The following is a 16,654-nucleotide window of genomic DNA, read 5'->3' as shown; positions in this document are numbered from 1 at the left end:
CCGGTACATTCCTCTCGCGAGAGTGCATGCTAAAACTTTACTTAAAGTTTAACTCGGTCCCTCTTTCCAGTGCTGTGCTGTGTCTATGTTGGGACAGGGGACATCCAACCAATCTAAGGTTGTTTTGGGACAAGCAGTTCAGCACTCTGCCCTTGAACCACCTAGAGTGAATTATTAACTACTTACAATGCTTTACTACTCGTATTCAAAGACAGGGATCGCATTTTATACAACAGAGATTTATCAATCGCAATAGGGGTCGAGTGTAGGATTTGTTCGATTGTTATGAATGCATTTTGAATTGCTGTAACTAATAAACCTCAATAACGCGAGTAGCAGCGTGCTTGCGTATCACTTGCAGCAGTTGTTTACAGATCTGTCCAATTTCTAATGACATTTTACCAAACATTGCGTTGTTGAGAAACATGATGTGGACAACCCTGCTTGTGGAGTAACAATCCAGCACCGGAAGATTAATGTTTAATTAAAAATAAATGTTATAACTTGCATTGTTCTACGTGACAACCCCTGAACGTCATTGTTTGTTTGCCAGCCAGTGTAAACTAGACTGTGCAACATAATCGGATCCGCCTCTTTGGCCATTCAGAATCACAGCCAAACCAACTGCCACGAAACCTTGCTAACCACCCACCTCCAGAACTGAACTGCCAGTGATTCGTGTCTTGTGTATGTGTGTTTTGAAAAGGTATTATGCCATCTCCGGCGACGTGTAAGGTGCTCAGTGAACAAGGGAACTAGGATTTCGTGAATCAAGTCTCCCAGAGGCGTACATTTTTCAAGAACCAGACAGAGGAGGCGCAGGGCTAAATAGAGAGTAGCGGTGGTTCTACAGTAATATAGGCTAAGCAATAAAGCCGCATTTGCTTCATGGGGGTGGGTGAGGAAGTAGAGAGGGCGAGTCGCGGCTCGGACTCAGAATCACAGCAAGACGATGACCCGACAGAGGAGGAATTCCAGCAGGTTTTAAAAGACATCGGCGGCAGGGAAAGGATTTTCTTAGTTAGCGATGTTTTGGAGAAAGGTGACGGGAGCGAAACCGGTTCGCTGGAAGAGTTCGTGAATGAGATGTTCCCGTCGGGATTAAATACTACAACAGGTACTAGTGATGATGAAACTTGTGTTGCAATCAAAAACGGTTCAATTTCAGCAGGAGGGGGAGGTGACGGGAGTGTCATCGGCAACGTGAATGCAAGCAACTGTGCGGGTATTCCTGGCGAAGAAATACAACCAGGTGAAAAAGACGAAGCGGATCCATGTTCCAGCGACGACGCCAGCAGTAGCGCTGCCAAGCCGGCGACCGGGCTGGTTAAGTGCTCCCAGCAGAAAGGAGGGGTCGAAACACGCAGGGCGTATGGCAAAGCGTGCAAAGGCACACAGCGAGCCATAGACTGCCCGTTAATCGTTTTTGTTTTCAGGCACGAGTTTCTGCTTCACCCTCGAAACAGGGTTTGCCTGAAGGAGATTCTCAAGGACGTGAGGGGTCGCAGTCGGGCTGCGGGTGTGCAGCCGGCTCTGCTCGGGCTGGTGCACTCGAGAAGGGAAAGCGGGGACAGCTGGCAGTCCGTCCGGCTGCTGGAGCAGCTGCTGCAGAGAGTTTTCAAGGGGCACCCCGGTGAGGCGATGTGGGCTGGTCACTTCATACCGAAGAATCCGGGGTGCACACTCGAAATTAAGAGAAATGCCTGCAAAGCCATCCGAGCCTCGCTTTGCACAGAAACAGGTACACTGATTTAAAATAAACAGGCCCCCAAAAATGTAGAATGTTTTTTTTTTAAAAAATTTGTATTTAATAACATTTATTTGTATTACACTTGTGTATGCTGTGTTCAGCACGTGTGCCAGAATTAATTGTGATGAAATTGTACAGTAGTAGGCCAATAATCAATTGCTATGCAACATGTTTTAGTACAGACTGCATAACTCAGGAATACTTTCCAGTTCTGTTTTCAAGACAGTGTATGACAGGACGAAAAAACAGGCAGTTTAAGACACGTGTGCAGTGCTGTACAGTGTAGTTGTGTAAAGTAAAGAATATAACAGTATCGTTATATGAGAAAAAAAAAAGATTGTTATAATAACAAAATAATTAATTGGACAGGGAAACAAATCGCACATTATAAATCGACATGCAATTAGTGTACTGCGCAGACTGTTTGTGATTGGTAGCCATGGGAACTGAGTTTCCTGGCCATTAGAAAATAATCCAACAATTGTTAGTTTATTGGCAGCACTGCATGTCAGCTCAGCATGTCCTGTTGAGACGTGGCCTCTCAGATTCTCCATAATTGCCACAAGCTTGACACCAGCTTGCATTGTTGTTCGCCCCATTTTATATGCGGCTCAGCAAATATTAGTGAGGAATATGTAACTATGTGCCTGAACACAAACAAACCTCTGGAAGTAATGCAGAACTTCACCGAATCATCACCACCACATTCAGATAATGAAAGTCACCCACTATGTCACAAGACACTTGGTATGATCTCTGAATCCCTGGGGCCATGTTCCAGTACCCACAGTGTGTTCAGCAGGGGGCCCTGCAAACTGTTGTATCCCATGAACCAATTTCAGAGGACTGACAAGCTGCTACAGTTGTTGTACCTACCCTCTACCCTTCAAGTTACGGGTGCTCGTTTACTGGGGAACATGATTGTCTAAATATAAATGTAAATCTGATAATATTCGAACTTGCTTTATTAAGCTGAAGGAACGAGATGCCACTTTGTGTCTTGAAACTTGGTTTCAGGAGTCTAGGTTTCAGGCCATTGCATGGCACACCAGGGGAGACTTGGAGTTTGATACAGCAAAGTTATCTCGTACTAGGTCTCCTGAAACCAGGATTCAAGCCACTGTTCCTAAAAAGTGGCTTCATGTTCCCTCAGCTTTAGAGTTGCCTAAACTGCTGTTTATTCAAACAGTGTGTGTGTGTGTGTGTGTGTGTGTGTGTGTGTGTCACAGGGGACAGTAGAGATAGAGGAGGCACAATGTCCTGGGTTCGGAAGTGCTTCCCCTGGCAGGCACGAGAGAACAGGAGGAGACAACCCAACTGCAGCTCCAGCACCAGCCGGCAAGGTACGTCTCACAGCCCCTGTGATAGACATGTCTGCTGTATGTGTGCTGAGCTCCCTGCCCCTTTCACTTTCTCCACTCCTTGTTGAATTAATGTTTAACACTAACAGCTTAGTATAAATCTGTTTTTTGTAGTTGTTTTTTTTTCTGTGTAAGCTTGTGGTTTTCAACCTTTATTCCGTGCAATACAATGCATGCCCTTGAGAGAGCAGTAAAGAAGTCCATTAGCTAGGGAGAGCAGTGCAGACCAGCACCCAGTCCCAAGTATGCCTGCACACTTCACAAAGGCTTAACTACACTTTCCTACTCTGGTTTTGTTAGACTGGAACCATGACTGGTGCTTCATAGAAAGATTATAAGCATACTGTAAGCAACAGTATGGTGCCTTTGCAGTCAAATATACATGCACTATAATGTTAATCCTAACCTTTAACCCTAATGCTTATGCCTGTGATTGTGTCGCACCAAATATCTTCAGTGGATTAATTCTCATTGCAAAGCTCAAAACGTCAATGCAGTTGAACAGAAATGTATTTCAGTTAATATGCATATATCATGGTGATCACAGCCATCCCTGTAGCATAGGTATGTGGATCAATATTCTAGAACTCTTGTTTGCAAGACTGAAAGTTAAGTACAATTTGTTTCACTTTGATATTAATGTGGCTCAGAGTGAAACCAGCATTCACATGTCTCTCCTGTCTCGCGTCCCTTTGTCCAGGTGTCCAGCAGAGCAGGGAAGAAGCCGTCCCCTTGCGCATCAGCAGGCCTGTCGCTGAGCCCCTGAACCCTTCCTGCATCGCGAGCGAGCAAGAGACCCAGGCCTGACCGAGCGCACCACACCCCTCCCACCCCCACGCCTGCTTCCCAATCATCCAGCCCCCTGGCAGTCTTAATACCCCTGGAGCCAAGCCCTTCTGTTACAATCACATAGATCTAAGCAAACCCTTATAAAAGTGACCCGTTGCAAAGTGTAGTAACTCATGATGAATGCATGAGGAAGCATTGGCAAGCATTGTAAAGCCCAGAGAGGTATAGTGAAGCATATTAAAATCCAGGGCAAACTGTAGTAAACTTTGATAAATGCATAGTATACTGTAAGCAAATTTACCTTACAGATTTACCAGGGTCAACTTTTACAAGGGAACTCAAACAGGCATATATGTCTTTATAAAGAGAGCACCCATTTAGGGGAGGGATAGTGGGGTTTGGTGTGGCTGTGATTGCCTTACATTATGTGAATTACTGTGTACTACTAGACTGCATTTATTGTAAAGCTATGCTGTTACAAAGTGACAGCAACGTTAGATCAAATAGTGACATAGAGTATTTGCACTACCTTTCATTTCTTTTTGTTTTAATTATGAGCTATATTAGTTCAGACAGATCATGATTACATATGAGGTAGGTCTGTCAATAGGAATGTGTTGTGTTTCTCTCATCGCAGCTCTACACTGAGTCTAGCATTCTTCTGTCCCAGACATTTAGGTAACAGTAAAGGTTGTGTTATTGCTGCTGTGATGACATATTTGACATTACTATGTTTAACTGGCCAAAAGAATATCTTGTCCATAATTGTAAAACACTCGGATCACTTCAAAGAGATGTCTGCCCCGCAGTGGGCTGTTTTGTCCTTTTTTTATGAGATAACTGGTTTACATGTAAAAAAAAGAATAGATAAGAACTGTGAGACAGTTCGGAACTCTGAAACTGTGAGATCGATCGGAACTCTGAAACTGTGAGATTGCTCGGAACTCTTGATCAGGAATCTCAGCCTCACTGTTGTGTGGTCTTTGGCACCACTGTACCAAATGCTCCTGTAATTCATTCACATGGTCAAGTGGTTAAAGAAAAGGTCAAATCCCACCTCAGCCACTGACTCATTGTGTGACCCTGAGCAAGTCACTTGACCTCCTTGTGCTCCGTCTTTCGGGTGAGACATAGTTGTAAGTGACTCTGCAGCTGATGCATAGTTCACACACCCTAGTCGCTGTAAGTCGCCTTGGATAAAGGCGTCTACTAAATAAACAAATAACAATAATAATAATAATGAACATCCACCTGCTCTGTTCACTTAGGTTTCCTGACACAAAGGAAGGTCCATTGCAAAGGTTTACAACATTTTCTACCTAAAAATAAAAATACTCAAAAACAACTTAGATTCCCGTAGCAAAGCACACAGGGTTGTCTTCTCCCAGTTTAGATTCATGAGACACACGCACACAGTAGCTGCTTGTCCTGATTTGAACCTCTTCAGAGCTGGTTCTGAATCCAGTGCAGTACGGAGGTATTGGACACAGTTTGGGGGGGATCCCATATGCACAAGTCCTTGCTGCGCTGTTCTGAGTCCTACATGACTGGAGGTTAAGGGGTGAAAGAAAGTTATTGCTGTTCTGGCTTTATTTATGTTGCCTTTGAAGGATGAACCTTCTAATGTGACCTTTGTAACTCAGCATGCTATCTTGTGTAAACGTCCTAAACAAACAAGCAATGCCTGATTGCAGAGAACGGCAGCTTGACATGACCAGGTTACAGATGCAGTATGTTGGTTAAAAGAGTGCACTGGCCAAGGTACTTTTAATAGAAGGTGTTTTTGGGGTTTTTTTGTATTCTTTTAGGAATTACTTTTTTTTAATAAAAAATAGAGCTTTTATTCCTCATAGTTTTTGAATGTTTTATTAAAATATATAAATTGTTTAAAATATGTTTGTGGATTACTGTTTTTTTTTCTAATTCCTAAACAGTGAATAAAATGTATTTAGTGCAATGTACGGTGTGAGATATTTATTTGCCACCCAAATAAACATTAAGAAATGGCACAAAAGCAGAGAAAAGGCCAACTGTGCTTGACTGCTAAACACTGTGGCTTTAGTGCACTGTGAATAGCAGCAGTGTGAAGTAGTGGTTAGGGCTCTGGACTCTTGATCGGAGGGTCGTGGGTTTAGTGCTCTGTGAATATAACAGGTGGGAAAGAGGTGTTTTATTAAACTCGCAGCAAAACCAGGAATTGATCAAACTACTATGCAACAGGAGTCTTGTTTCCGTCCCTGCATTAGCAGTTCAACTCTTTCTCACCTGTTATATGATGATCAGAAGGCTTTGTTTTCTTGTCTAAGGATGTATCTGGGTAAACACAGATGGCATTGTGCTGTATTATTTAAACACCTCATTGTTAAAATAATCGGGTGTTTCTGTTAAAGTAATTGAGGTTGCATTGAAAATCTGTATGCATTATAGGAACACAAATATGTTCAGATAATATGGTTTGGGGTACTGATGTATGTAACAAAGAAGTTCAATAAAAAAAATGTAGCATCATTTTAATGACAAATCCCTCCTAATTGTTTTTTGTTTTGTTTTGATGAGATCTGATTTTATTCACATTTTAAATAGTATTTATATGTTTATATATATTGTAATATGCACTAACAAATGTTCTGTTTTAAAGCGTAGTGTTTTTTTTATTTAATTAAATGCAGATTTAATAATTAAGTGACTTGTGTTTTTTTTTGTATAATTTCCTCATACGCAACCAGACTTAAAATACATTTTGAATGAAAAAACAATAATGAATCAGCTGTCAGAATACCACGCATGTTGTCAGGAAAAACAATGCAGTTTGTATAATTTGTGCTTAAATTCCCAGGCTACAGTTCGCACGTCCACAGTTGTCACTTATCTCTGGCATAACATTTAAATAAGGGTTTACACCGCCATCTAGTGGTCATGGAGAGTTGCAGCACACGGGCTGCCACACTTGAGGGTCAAATTATTATAAGCACTTAACAGCACCTAACAACATTACCAATCCAAAATGAAGACAAGAACTCAACACATTTGTGATTTAGTTTGTTGTAGGTAGTTGTTGTTAGGTTTTGTTTTTTTTAAATTTATTTATTTTGTAGTATTTGTTTTATAATTAGTCGATGTTTTACTATTAACCATTTGGAGTATTTGAAAAACCCTTTCTGTAAATGACTCATTAGATAAGGCTTCGCGAATAGTGCATAGGACTTAAAAAAAAAAAAAAAAAACTAACCACGGACACGTTTCATAATTATATCCATGCTCTATTACACTTAAGTCTTCAGAAAATTCCTTTAGTGCACAGTTGGCCTCCTACCATGAGAGGGCGGAATAATTTCGTAGTACCACTGGTCGAGTAACTAAGAACACGAAAGCACTTTTTAGCCGCTTCATAAATTGCATGTCCAAAACAGATTTAGTTTTTTTTTTATGAAAAAATAATATGATTTCAGTCGCGAAATATGTATATACTAATATTGTTAATGATACAAAATCAATGTAAATGGTAACGGCGAGTAAAATAACTAATGTCACGTCTTTTTGCAATATTGTGGTCAGGCGGTTCCTTTGGGCAGCCTACTAGAGAGCAGAAGGCCCCCTGTTTCCAAGTGAGCTTCATTGTGAATCAACTTTGCAGGAAGAGTCCCACAAACATTCACTGAGAGGCGAGATATTGTCGAGTCAAACCGCCTTTTCAAATACCTATACCTGCTCTTGGAAGAGTCGCTGGTCTGGAGAGGAGTACGGAACCCTAGCAAACATGATAACCTCAGCAGGTAAGGCGAAAAGAGCGGAGAGACAAGGGAGTTAAGATCGAGTGAAGACCGGCAAATTTAGCTGAGTCACATCGAACCGTTAGCGGCAGAGAAATGTAGAAAAACGAATTCTTATTAACCAGCTGGAATCACACACCAGAACTAAATATGTGCTATCATAAAGGTTAGGGGGGAGTGTCCGTGGAATTATTCGTGTTTTTATTTGTGTGCTGGTGATTTCAGATTTATTTATACAGCAGCTGAAGTGAAGATGACAACACGCTAGTAGGTTGTTGTTTAACTAGAGACACATCGATGATTAAGTTCATAATATTCGACTACTCTGAGCGATACATAAAAAAAGTGATTTGAGACACATTGTGTTTTGAACTTTGTCTTTCGCTTCAGTATCTGCATGTCCCAATATCGTGCAATACTGTATCTACACACTGCGGTGCTGTACTGTATGCTATGATGGTCAATCAATCATCATGATCGTTTGTTAACAATTACAGTGTCGTACGGATTTTATTATAAAAAAAAAAAGAAAATGGAGTTCAGGGTTAATCATGGAATAATATGTTTTATTCCTGTCCCTGAATGAAAAGGCAGTAGTTGTATTGTCCTACAGTAAACTATAGTAAGATTGTCCTTTTCTTTTTACAGCTGGAATTATCTCTCTCTTGGATGAGGAAGAGCCTCAACTCAAGGTAAGTCTATCACTCGTGGCACTTGATGGGGTTTATTGTAAGGGTTTTTGGAACTGGGCAGATGTCCTTCACATTAGTACTCGAGTACTCGAATCAAATACTCGAGTAATCAAATACTCGAGTAATCAAATACTCGAGTTGTCACATTTGACTAGTCAACACATCAGAGTTGTGCAATGAAAGTCCAACAGCATACTGTCACTTGAGAAAGCAAATCTGTGCAGCTGGTGTACAGTTACAGTACTTGTAATTGCATTCTATTTAGTAGCCTTGCATGGGGTTGTTGGAATAGAAAATGTAGAGCAATATTTATTCTTGAGATGGGATATACTTTTTCCATATTGTAGCTTCTTTGTTTATATATATATATATATATAGAGCCTTTTAATTTGATGTGCTGTGACTGTCATGAGTTACCATACATAACATTTTCATGTACTGTAGCAAAATATGGGCTTTATTCTTTACTTGTTTCTTTCTTTAACTTTAGGAGTTTGCCCTGCACAAGCTGGATGCTGTGGTCAATGATTTCTGGGCTGAGATTTCAGAGTCTGTTGATAAAATGTAAGAGAAATATTTCATCTCATGTCAGTTAGTTTAAAACTATTATATTGAGTTGTGCTTTTGTAAAGAATACCACAGCAAACACTGTTATTTATAAATCCAGAAAATAAACAAATAAATGAATGAATGAATAATTAAATAAATACAATCTTCAAACTTCAGTTGGACTTTCCAGGAGAAATGCTTTCTAAGTTTGGTTGGCTACATGCAGGTGCCAGAACCATGTGTTTCGTTTTGGGGTCACAACGCAAACAGCAACAGTGGTACCCTTTAATAACCTTTCCACCATGATTGTATGGAAAAGGTGTTTGATGTGTGTGTTTGCCCCGTCTCTTCCAGCGAGGTTCTGTATGAAGATGAGACCTTCCGGAGCCGGGAGTTTGCTGCTCTGGTGGCCTCAAAAGTGTTTTATCATCTTGGTGCATTCGAGGAATCGCTGAACTACGCACTGGGTGCCGGGGATCTGTTCAACGTCTCAGACGACTCTGAATATGTGGAGACGATAATCTGTGAGTAAAACACTTTGGAAGTGTCAAGTGTCTTTAGGTCATAAAACATTACGAAGATAAAAAAAATAAGGAAAAATCCAAACGGGATGTTGAAGGTCAACATTAGTCTGAAACAATGCAGCAAGCCACTGTAATCTTACTGTGACAATCGTTGATGCTGTTGTGAATCTGTAATCCTGAAAACTGAGGTGTATGCCTGTTTCCCTGACTGCCCTGCAGCAAAGTGCATCGATCACTACACAAAGCAGCGGGTTGAGAACATAGAGGTTCCAGAGAACGAGAGGAAGAGCATCGACCCCCGTCTGGAGGGCATTGTCAACAAGATGTTCCTGCGCTGCCTGGGAGACCACAAGTACAAGCAGGCCATCGGCATCGCTCTTGAGACACGCAGGCTCGACATCTTTGAGAGGACCATCCTCGAGTCTGTAAGTGCCACTATTCTACCTTGGAAATGCACTTTACTGTGAGCAGTAAGAACATTACAGCCAAGGTCAATGTTAGAACAGTATAGAGTCCTGTAATGAATTAAATACTGTGAAGTATATGTTTAGACACGATCACTACTAGAAGATATATGTCTATATTGCTCTCTCAACAGTACAGTTTTATAAAGTGACATCTTTTTTAATAATGTGTAAACATATGTTCCTTTTATTAAATGTTTTTTTTTTATCTGCTGTTTTTTCCAGACCGATGTTGGCGGCATGCTGGCCTACAGCCTGAAGGTTTGCATGTCTTTGATGCAGAACAAACAGTTTCGCAACGAGGTGCTCAGAGTGCTAGTCAAGCTCTACATGAACCTGGAGAAGCCAGACTTCATCAACGTTTGCCAGGTACTGCACCTGCCATAAGGAACACTGAACGTTGCATATAATATGCAGCATGCTGACTTCTCAGTGCTTGTATACCTACTAATACAGTTGGTCAACTGTATAGTACAAGGATGGAAATAAAAATTCCCATTCCTGGTTTTACTGTGAGTTTTTAATAAGACACATCTGAGCTTGTTAGCTACACCCCTGGGCTAATCCGGTTTGTATTAAAACCTGGAATGGGGGAAACTGCTATGCATTATGAGTTATTTCTGGATCTGTAGTATAATTAATTCTTACCATGCAGTTATGGCTCAGGTAAGCTGTAGGGTATTCCTTTGAACCCTATGGAGCACTGACGATCCTCCTCTTGCCTCCCCTGGGCAGTGCCTGATATTCCTGGACGACCCTCAGGCGGTGAGTGATATCCTGGAGAAGCTTGTGAAGGAGGATAACCTGCTGATGGCCTATCAGATCTGCTTCGACCTGTACGAGAGTGCCAGCCAGCAGTTCCTGTCCTCTGTCATCCAGAACCTGCGCACTGTCGGCACGCCAATCCCCGCCGTGCCCGGCTCCACCAACACCGGCACTGTGTCCGCTGCAGACAAGGACAGGTGTGTGCTTCAGCGTGTGGCTGCCCAGGGTTTGTGTATGTCAAGGTCACGCAATACTAGGTCAATCCTGTCTTTTCCAGTTATTGCAATTGAAGTAGAGCCGAATGATCCAATGTGGATAAACTTTTGAACAGAGTTGGTGGGGGGAAAAAAATTCAGTTGCTTTTGATGCAATTGTGTAAACTGGGAGTACGTCATGACAACCATCAAATAGGCCCAAATCTTTTCTTTTTGCCTTTCTTCAAAAGAGCAGTAGAACCATCAGTTCTATTTTAATGTTGCACTATTACACAAAATAGGTTCGTAATGCTTTTTAAAGGAAACCTGTAAAACAGATGTAGGTCATCTTTCTATAGAGCACACTCTATAGCCCCTTTCACACTGGCACTCCTACCCGGGTTCTGGTTACCTGGGTCACAATTCCGCATAGTGTGAAACCATGTACCCGGGTTAACCTGAGTCCCAGCGACCCACCTCAGGATGTGGGTCAACACCCTTTGACCCGGGTTGAGCAAGACAAAATGCACGATGAAATAACAAACAGCCATGCCTGCGTGAAAGTTTCACTTCCATAAGGAACTTTTTTTGTTTAATTTGTTTAGCCATATTTTTGTTGCTTGAGACACACCATGAGCCAGACTGCAGCAGGGATGTGGAAACTTTTGCTTTAACCAACATTTGGGCCGACGGTTCAATCCAGAGAAGCTTGGATGGAAGTGTCAGTAACAAGCCGCTTCCAGGGCATTGATACGCGTATTGTTTACTTGCATCTGTCACCCAGGTCAACCCTGCTTTATCAAAGCAGTGCTTTATCAAAAGCAGTCTAGTTATCTCGTTCCCCCTGTTCTATCCTTTTCTTTCATAATAATGGGCAACAGGAGCTGTAGATACTCCTACTAATCTAAGGTATGTGATAGACCTGTGTAATCCTGAAATGTTTATTTTGATGTCTTTTTTTCCCAGTGATGCCATGGAAACCGATGATAAGACTGGCAGCTCACCAGCAGGAAAGCCAGCAGAATCGGTGGGTAAATCTAAGCAACAGCTGTTTAGAAAATGTTCACAGAGAGCCGCATACATATTATTACAGAGGTGCTTCTACGGCTTACAGTGGTCACTGGAGACAAGTACAGATCTATTTAATAATATTTAATAATGACCTGCATGCTGTAGTGTGAACCAGGAATGGGGACAGTAAAAATGAATGTATAAATGTGTGTAATTTACACTTGAGTCACTTTCTGTTTGAAGGTCCACACAGACAGTGACTTAAGAGCGTACTGGTCACGAAGCGCTCTGTGAAGCATTGGTTCATCTAAACAAAAACAACTCTTATCTTTCCATTGTAGAAGGAAGAACCCAAAGACCAGAATTCAAAGATGATTAAAATATTAAGTGGCGAAATGGCCATTGAACTGCAACTCCAATTCCTGATCAGAAACAACCACACAGACTTGATGATTCTAAAAAACACAAAGGTAAGATACTAATTGTTTTTTTGTTTGTAGTCAGAATGTTTAAATGTAAATAACATGTAGCCAGAAGCTTGCGATGTTCATGAGTACATGCAAAGTTGCAGCTTGCTTTTAAACCCATTGACAATAAAGCTGGTCTGTGTCAGCCATTCCTACAACTTTTCTCCCACTTGTTAAGTTGTACAACATATTCACCATTAACTTGCCTAGTGTATATCTGTCTTGCAGAGCAGGTTGGGTCTTAACCACTTACAAATTCTGTTTTTTCCAAAAGGATGCAGTACGGAATTCTGTCTGCCACACCGCAACTGTTATAGCCAACTCCTTCATGCATACTGGAACAACAAGCGACCAGTTTCTCAGGTATCGCACTGCACACCTTTCTCCTGCAAACTTTCCTATGCACGCTTCTCTACACACGAGGTGCCCATGCTGATAGCCAAGAATTTCTTTAATTATCTTTAAGATGTGAAGTAGGGCTTTTTCATTTATTATTTTTTTTAACCCATAGTTTAAAGCCAAAGCCAAGCTAGCTTGCACAGCAATTGCAAAAGTATAAAGAACCTGCAAAGAACTGCCATTCATTCATAATTAGCTTGTTTGTTGAACGTACCCAGATTTTAATGGTATATAGCCAGCTCTGGACGACTAAGTACTATTGATTTTCTACCTTTTAATCTTTAATGATGTGTTTTCTAAACCTAACAGAGAGAACTTGGAGTGGCTGGCCAGAGCCACAAACTGGGCAAAATTCACTGCTACCGCCAGCCTGGGAGTTATTCACAAGGTAAGGCTATACGAGCAACGGCACGTACTTTTGTTAAGTTTTTAATACATGGTCAGAAGCTATTTTTTTTTTTTTTTGCATTGCTTTTACCAATGGACTAGTGTATTGCTATCTGCTTAATATTTAATTTAATCTAAATACCCACCTATTGTATTCTATGTTCCTATTTTCACTTACCGGTAGTTAAATGGTTCTATAATTCTAAAACACTTGGTAGCACTACATTTAGAAACACTGAAAGACTCCTACATTTGAAATGACAAACTTTTCAACTAGAAGTCTATTCCAGTGTCTTCTATGAGTCAGTTTGTATTGAATCCTTGCTGTGTCTGATGCATTACTGTATCTATCGTGTGCAACAACCCCAACAATTAAACTCCATACTATAATAATATATCTTGTGTGAGTTTCAACAGCTTCAGGATATTAAATATGCAGTAGTTACTTTTATCCTGAAGCTGTGTTTTCACGTTCGGTGATTTGCAAGACCATGTATGATTTTGTATCATTTGCATTCAGGGCCATGAGAAGGAGGCGCTGCAGTTAATGGCCACGTACCTACCCAAGGACACATCACCTGGCTCAGCCTATCAGGAGGGAGGAGGCCTGTACGCTCTGGGGTTGATCCACGCCAACCATGGTGGTGACATCATTGACTACCTGCTTAGCCAGCTGAAGAATGCCAGCAATGATGTGAGTGTCTGTCCACTGCAGGACAGGGAAAACTTTGAGAAACTACTATTTAAAAAAAAAAAAAAAAAAAATTGGGCAAAGTAAAGACAAACTTAAAAATAAGGTTAAACCATCTTTAATGCAAAGAGAAGTGAGTATAGAATAATGAAAAATGAAACTGACAATTTAGTATGTGTGTTGTTTTTTTTTTTTAATTTACTTATGTAAATACATGTAAGTGATAAGTACTATGAGTTTAGTAAGTTGGTCCCATTGGTTTGTGTCCCCTCCTGCATCGCTTCGTGTTCAGTGTGCATCTCTCTTCTCCCCCACAGATTGTGCGTCACGGAGGTTGCCTGGGTCTGGGGCTGGCTGCCCTAGGAACTGCCCGACAGGATGTGTACGACCTGCTCAAGTCCAACCTCTACCAAGATGATGCTGTCACAGGTAGACGTGGCATTTTTAACATGGCATTTTGAAGAAATCCTGTAGGGAGCAATATTTTTATTAACGTACATACAGTATTAATGCATCTTCACGTTTTCTTTAATTTACTGTGGAGATATTGGGCTAACTGAAGACTCCTGTTTAAAAGTAGTTTTACAAGAGTTTGAGACTGACCCCTTTTCTGTTGCTGTGCACCAGGGGAGGCAGCAGGACTGGCTCTGGGTCTGGTGATGCTGGGCTCCAAATCTGCCCAGGCCATCGAAGACATGGTGGGGTACGCCCAGGAGACGCAGCACGAGAAGATCCTCCGCGGGCTGGCAGTTGGCATCGCCCTCGTTATGTACGGCAGGATGGAGGAGGCAGACACACTCATCGACAGCCTGTGCAGGGATAAGGTGAGATCAGCTCAACAGCACATAGATCAGACAAAATAATTCCAGTCATCCTCACTATGAATTGCCATTACTTTGTCGGTCTCATATGTCCATATATGGAAGATCCACTCATTATGGTAAAAGTGATTTGGTTTGTCCAATGTTTGTTTGTTTGTTTGTTTGTTTTGTTTTGTAGCAATTGGTGAAGAAGTGTCCCTTTCACATATATGGAGTGCTGCACATACCAACATTTCTTCTTCCCATAAAGGAATGCAGACACCTGAAAGCATATTAGCAGGGATTAGGTACGGAGAGAGAGCGCCAGAGTGTGTAGGAGTTGCAATGGCTTCTGGGGAGTACATTTTTAAATATAAATTCTTCTTCTTCCTTTCCTTTCGAAGAACAGTAAACACATTCAGGATTGGACCACTGCAGTCTTCTCTTAAAACTCCCATTGATTGCTTGAGTTAAAGTGCGCCGCCCTAATGATTTGGTGTTTTGTGTTTACAGGACCCCATCCTCCGACGTTCTGGAATGTACACGGTCGGCATGGCATACTGTGGCTCGGGGAACAACAAAGCCATCCGACGCCTTCTCCATGTAGCTGTGAGTGATCTCTTTCTGCAATAGCATTCTTTCAGCAGACCAGACAACCCATCAACATGATTATATAACTCATTTTGTAGTTTGTTTGTTCATGCAAAGAATCTTCACGGGAAGATTGCCCTTTTTTATAACATTTTTTTAAACGTTATTCATTTATTTTATTTGACTAATTATTTGCATTTTTAAATTCATTAAACTGTTCTATACTGTCCCGAAAAAAGTTTAATTGGTGCCATATTTGATCCGCATTGATTAATTATTGTTAAACGTCAATGTTTCCTTTTTTTTTTTTTTTTTTTGCATGTGTGTTTTTGGTATATGCATGTGTGCAATCCTGCTTTTTTTTTTAATCAATGTGTTAGGTGAGCGATGTCAGCGATGATGTCAGAAGGGCAGCTGTGGAGTCAATCGGGTTTATTATGTTCAGGTACGGTCAAGTTCTCCTTTATACTTTTTATGTTTCTGTTTTGGCCACCGGGTGTCTCTGTTGAGTAAATACTCACAAAGCCAAACAGTGCCAGGTTTGATGAATTGCTCCATATGTGTATACACAAAGGGAACATTCCTTTCGTAGTTGAAGGAATATTTTCCAAATGGGATTTGACATACTGTTTCTTTGCACATGTTTTGCCAAGCATTTACACATTCACATTTCTTTTAACACCCACAATAATCTGATGAATTGATCACTTCCTCCAAGTGCTAGGTCCTGGCTGATTTATGACAATGTATTTTGTTGTACAAATTGCTAGCCACACGATATTCACCTTAAACCTGTAGTATTGCAGAAGTATTTAGTTTGGCAACGAAGCCAAATGATCTGATCTATATATAGATATTTAAATGTATATGGGTAAGATTCACCTACAGTCTGTAGCATGACACATGTAGCCAATCCAGTAATTAAAGATTCTTTGGATTTAAAAGGGCAACCTTACACAATTTTAAACCATGTGCTACTTGTTATATTTGAAATGTTTGGCAAGAAAGAGTTAGATCCGCAGTGCCTTTTTTCAGTCCTGTTCTATGAATCCAGAGACCTTGGTAAATAATTGTTAAAATATAATGTATTTTATTAAAAACGAAATGGGATTTTGTACAGCAGTGCTGATTTAACATCTTCTAAAAGCCTATGTTTTGCTTCAAGCAGAGAGGCTTCTACATGACAGCAGATCTGTCACAGGCAGGAATGGCATTTTCCAGGGATTACTGTTTTTAACTGGCTATGTACTGGATTAAAACATTGGATTTATTACCATCAGAGTATTTGGCCATTGCTGAATTTCCATATGGATCTCCTGTACACTGTTTTGTGCAGCTTGGAGAGTAACCCTGGGGCCATTTCTGTAATTAAGATAAACAATTACACTGGTACAAGAAAAGGGCTCCTGTCTTCACAAAATACCCAACAATACTGCACATCTTTTAAAGC

At 40.9% G+C, this 16,654-nt stretch overlaps 2 protein-coding genes and 1 long non-coding RNA gene across 4 annotated transcripts in view; 2 read left to right on the top strand and 1 right to left on the bottom strand.

Annotated features, from left to right (window-relative positions):
• Window positions 1-16: 16 nt before the first annotated feature.
• On the top strand, window positions 17-5,861 carry LOC117416567 (uncharacterized protein C2orf72). Of its 2 annotated transcripts, XM_034027734.3 has the most exons (3): window positions 17-1,741; window positions 2,980-3,093; window positions 3,812-5,861. In XM_034027734.3, exons 1-3 carry the CDS (start codon window positions 889-891, stop codon window positions 3,916-3,918), a joined length of 1,074 nt encoding a protein of 357 aa, XP_033883625.3. In that variant the 5' UTR covers window positions 17-888; the 3' UTR covers window positions 3,919-5,861. The 2 variants fall into 2 exon arrangements, with proteins under 2 accessions (XP_033883625.3, XP_033883627.3); XM_034027736.3 differs by lacking the exon at window positions 2,980-3,093.
• Window positions 5,862-7,472: 1,611 nt separating this feature from the next.
• The window catches only part of LOC117417076 (26S proteasome non-ATPase regulatory subunit 1), a 44,459-nt gene continuing 35,277 nt past the window's right edge, over window positions 7,473-16,654 (top strand). The window contains exons 1-16 of the mRNA XM_034028800.3: window positions 7,473-7,673; window positions 8,319-8,362; window positions 8,853-8,926; window positions 9,266-9,435; window positions 9,655-9,860; window positions 10,125-10,268; window positions 10,635-10,861; window positions 11,825-11,885; window positions 12,211-12,339; window positions 12,611-12,699; window positions 13,045-13,123; window positions 13,643-13,816; window positions 14,131-14,242; window positions 14,441-14,637; window positions 15,127-15,222; window positions 15,585-15,649. Coding sequence (XP_033884691.1) covers window positions 7,658-7,673; window positions 8,319-8,362; window positions 8,853-8,926; window positions 9,266-9,435; window positions 9,655-9,860; window positions 10,125-10,268; window positions 10,635-10,861; window positions 11,825-11,885; window positions 12,211-12,339; window positions 12,611-12,699; window positions 13,045-13,123; window positions 13,643-13,816; window positions 14,131-14,242; window positions 14,441-14,637; window positions 15,127-15,222; window positions 15,585-15,649 — 1,883 coding nt within the window. The 5' untranslated portion in view covers window positions 7,473-7,657. The remainder of the gene's footprint in view (window positions 7,674-8,318; window positions 8,363-8,852; window positions 8,927-9,265; window positions 9,436-9,654; window positions 9,861-10,124; window positions 10,269-10,634; window positions 10,862-11,824; window positions 11,886-12,210; window positions 12,340-12,610; window positions 12,700-13,044; window positions 13,124-13,642; window positions 13,817-14,130; window positions 14,243-14,440; window positions 14,638-15,126; window positions 15,223-15,584; window positions 15,650-16,654) is intronic.
• LOC131740035 (uncharacterized) lies at window positions 13,994-14,551 on the bottom strand. Its single transcript, XR_009330662.1, has 2 exons — window positions 14,417-14,551; window positions 13,994-14,281 (listed from the first exon to the last, which is right to left on the bottom strand). It is a non-coding gene; the product is annotated as an uncharacterized LOC131740035 (long non-coding RNA).

The sequence above is a fragment of the Acipenser ruthenus genome, chromosome 12 (assembly GCF_902713425.1).
Source record: "Acipenser ruthenus chromosome 12, fAciRut3.2 maternal haplotype, whole genome shotgun sequence".
Classification (NCBI taxonomy): domain Eukaryota; kingdom Metazoa; phylum Chordata; class Actinopteri; order Acipenseriformes; family Acipenseridae; genus Acipenser; species Acipenser ruthenus.
Note: the sequence above shows the minus strand (reverse complement) of the source record. Positions and strands in the feature narration are given on the sequence as shown.

Coding starts and splice junctions, on each gene's coding strand:
- LOC117416567 (XM_034027734.3), top strand. CDS start 889: ATGGGGGTGGGTGAGGAAGTAGAGAGGGCGAGTCGCGGCTCGGACTCA. Junction 1,742..2,979: donor CTCGCTTTGCACAGAAACAG/GTACACTGATTT, acceptor TGTGTGTCACAG/GGGACAGTAGAGATAGAGGA. Junction 3,094..3,811: donor CTCCAGCACCAGCCGGCAAG/GTACGTCTCACA, acceptor CCCTTTGTCCAG/GTGTCCAGCAGAGCAGGGAA.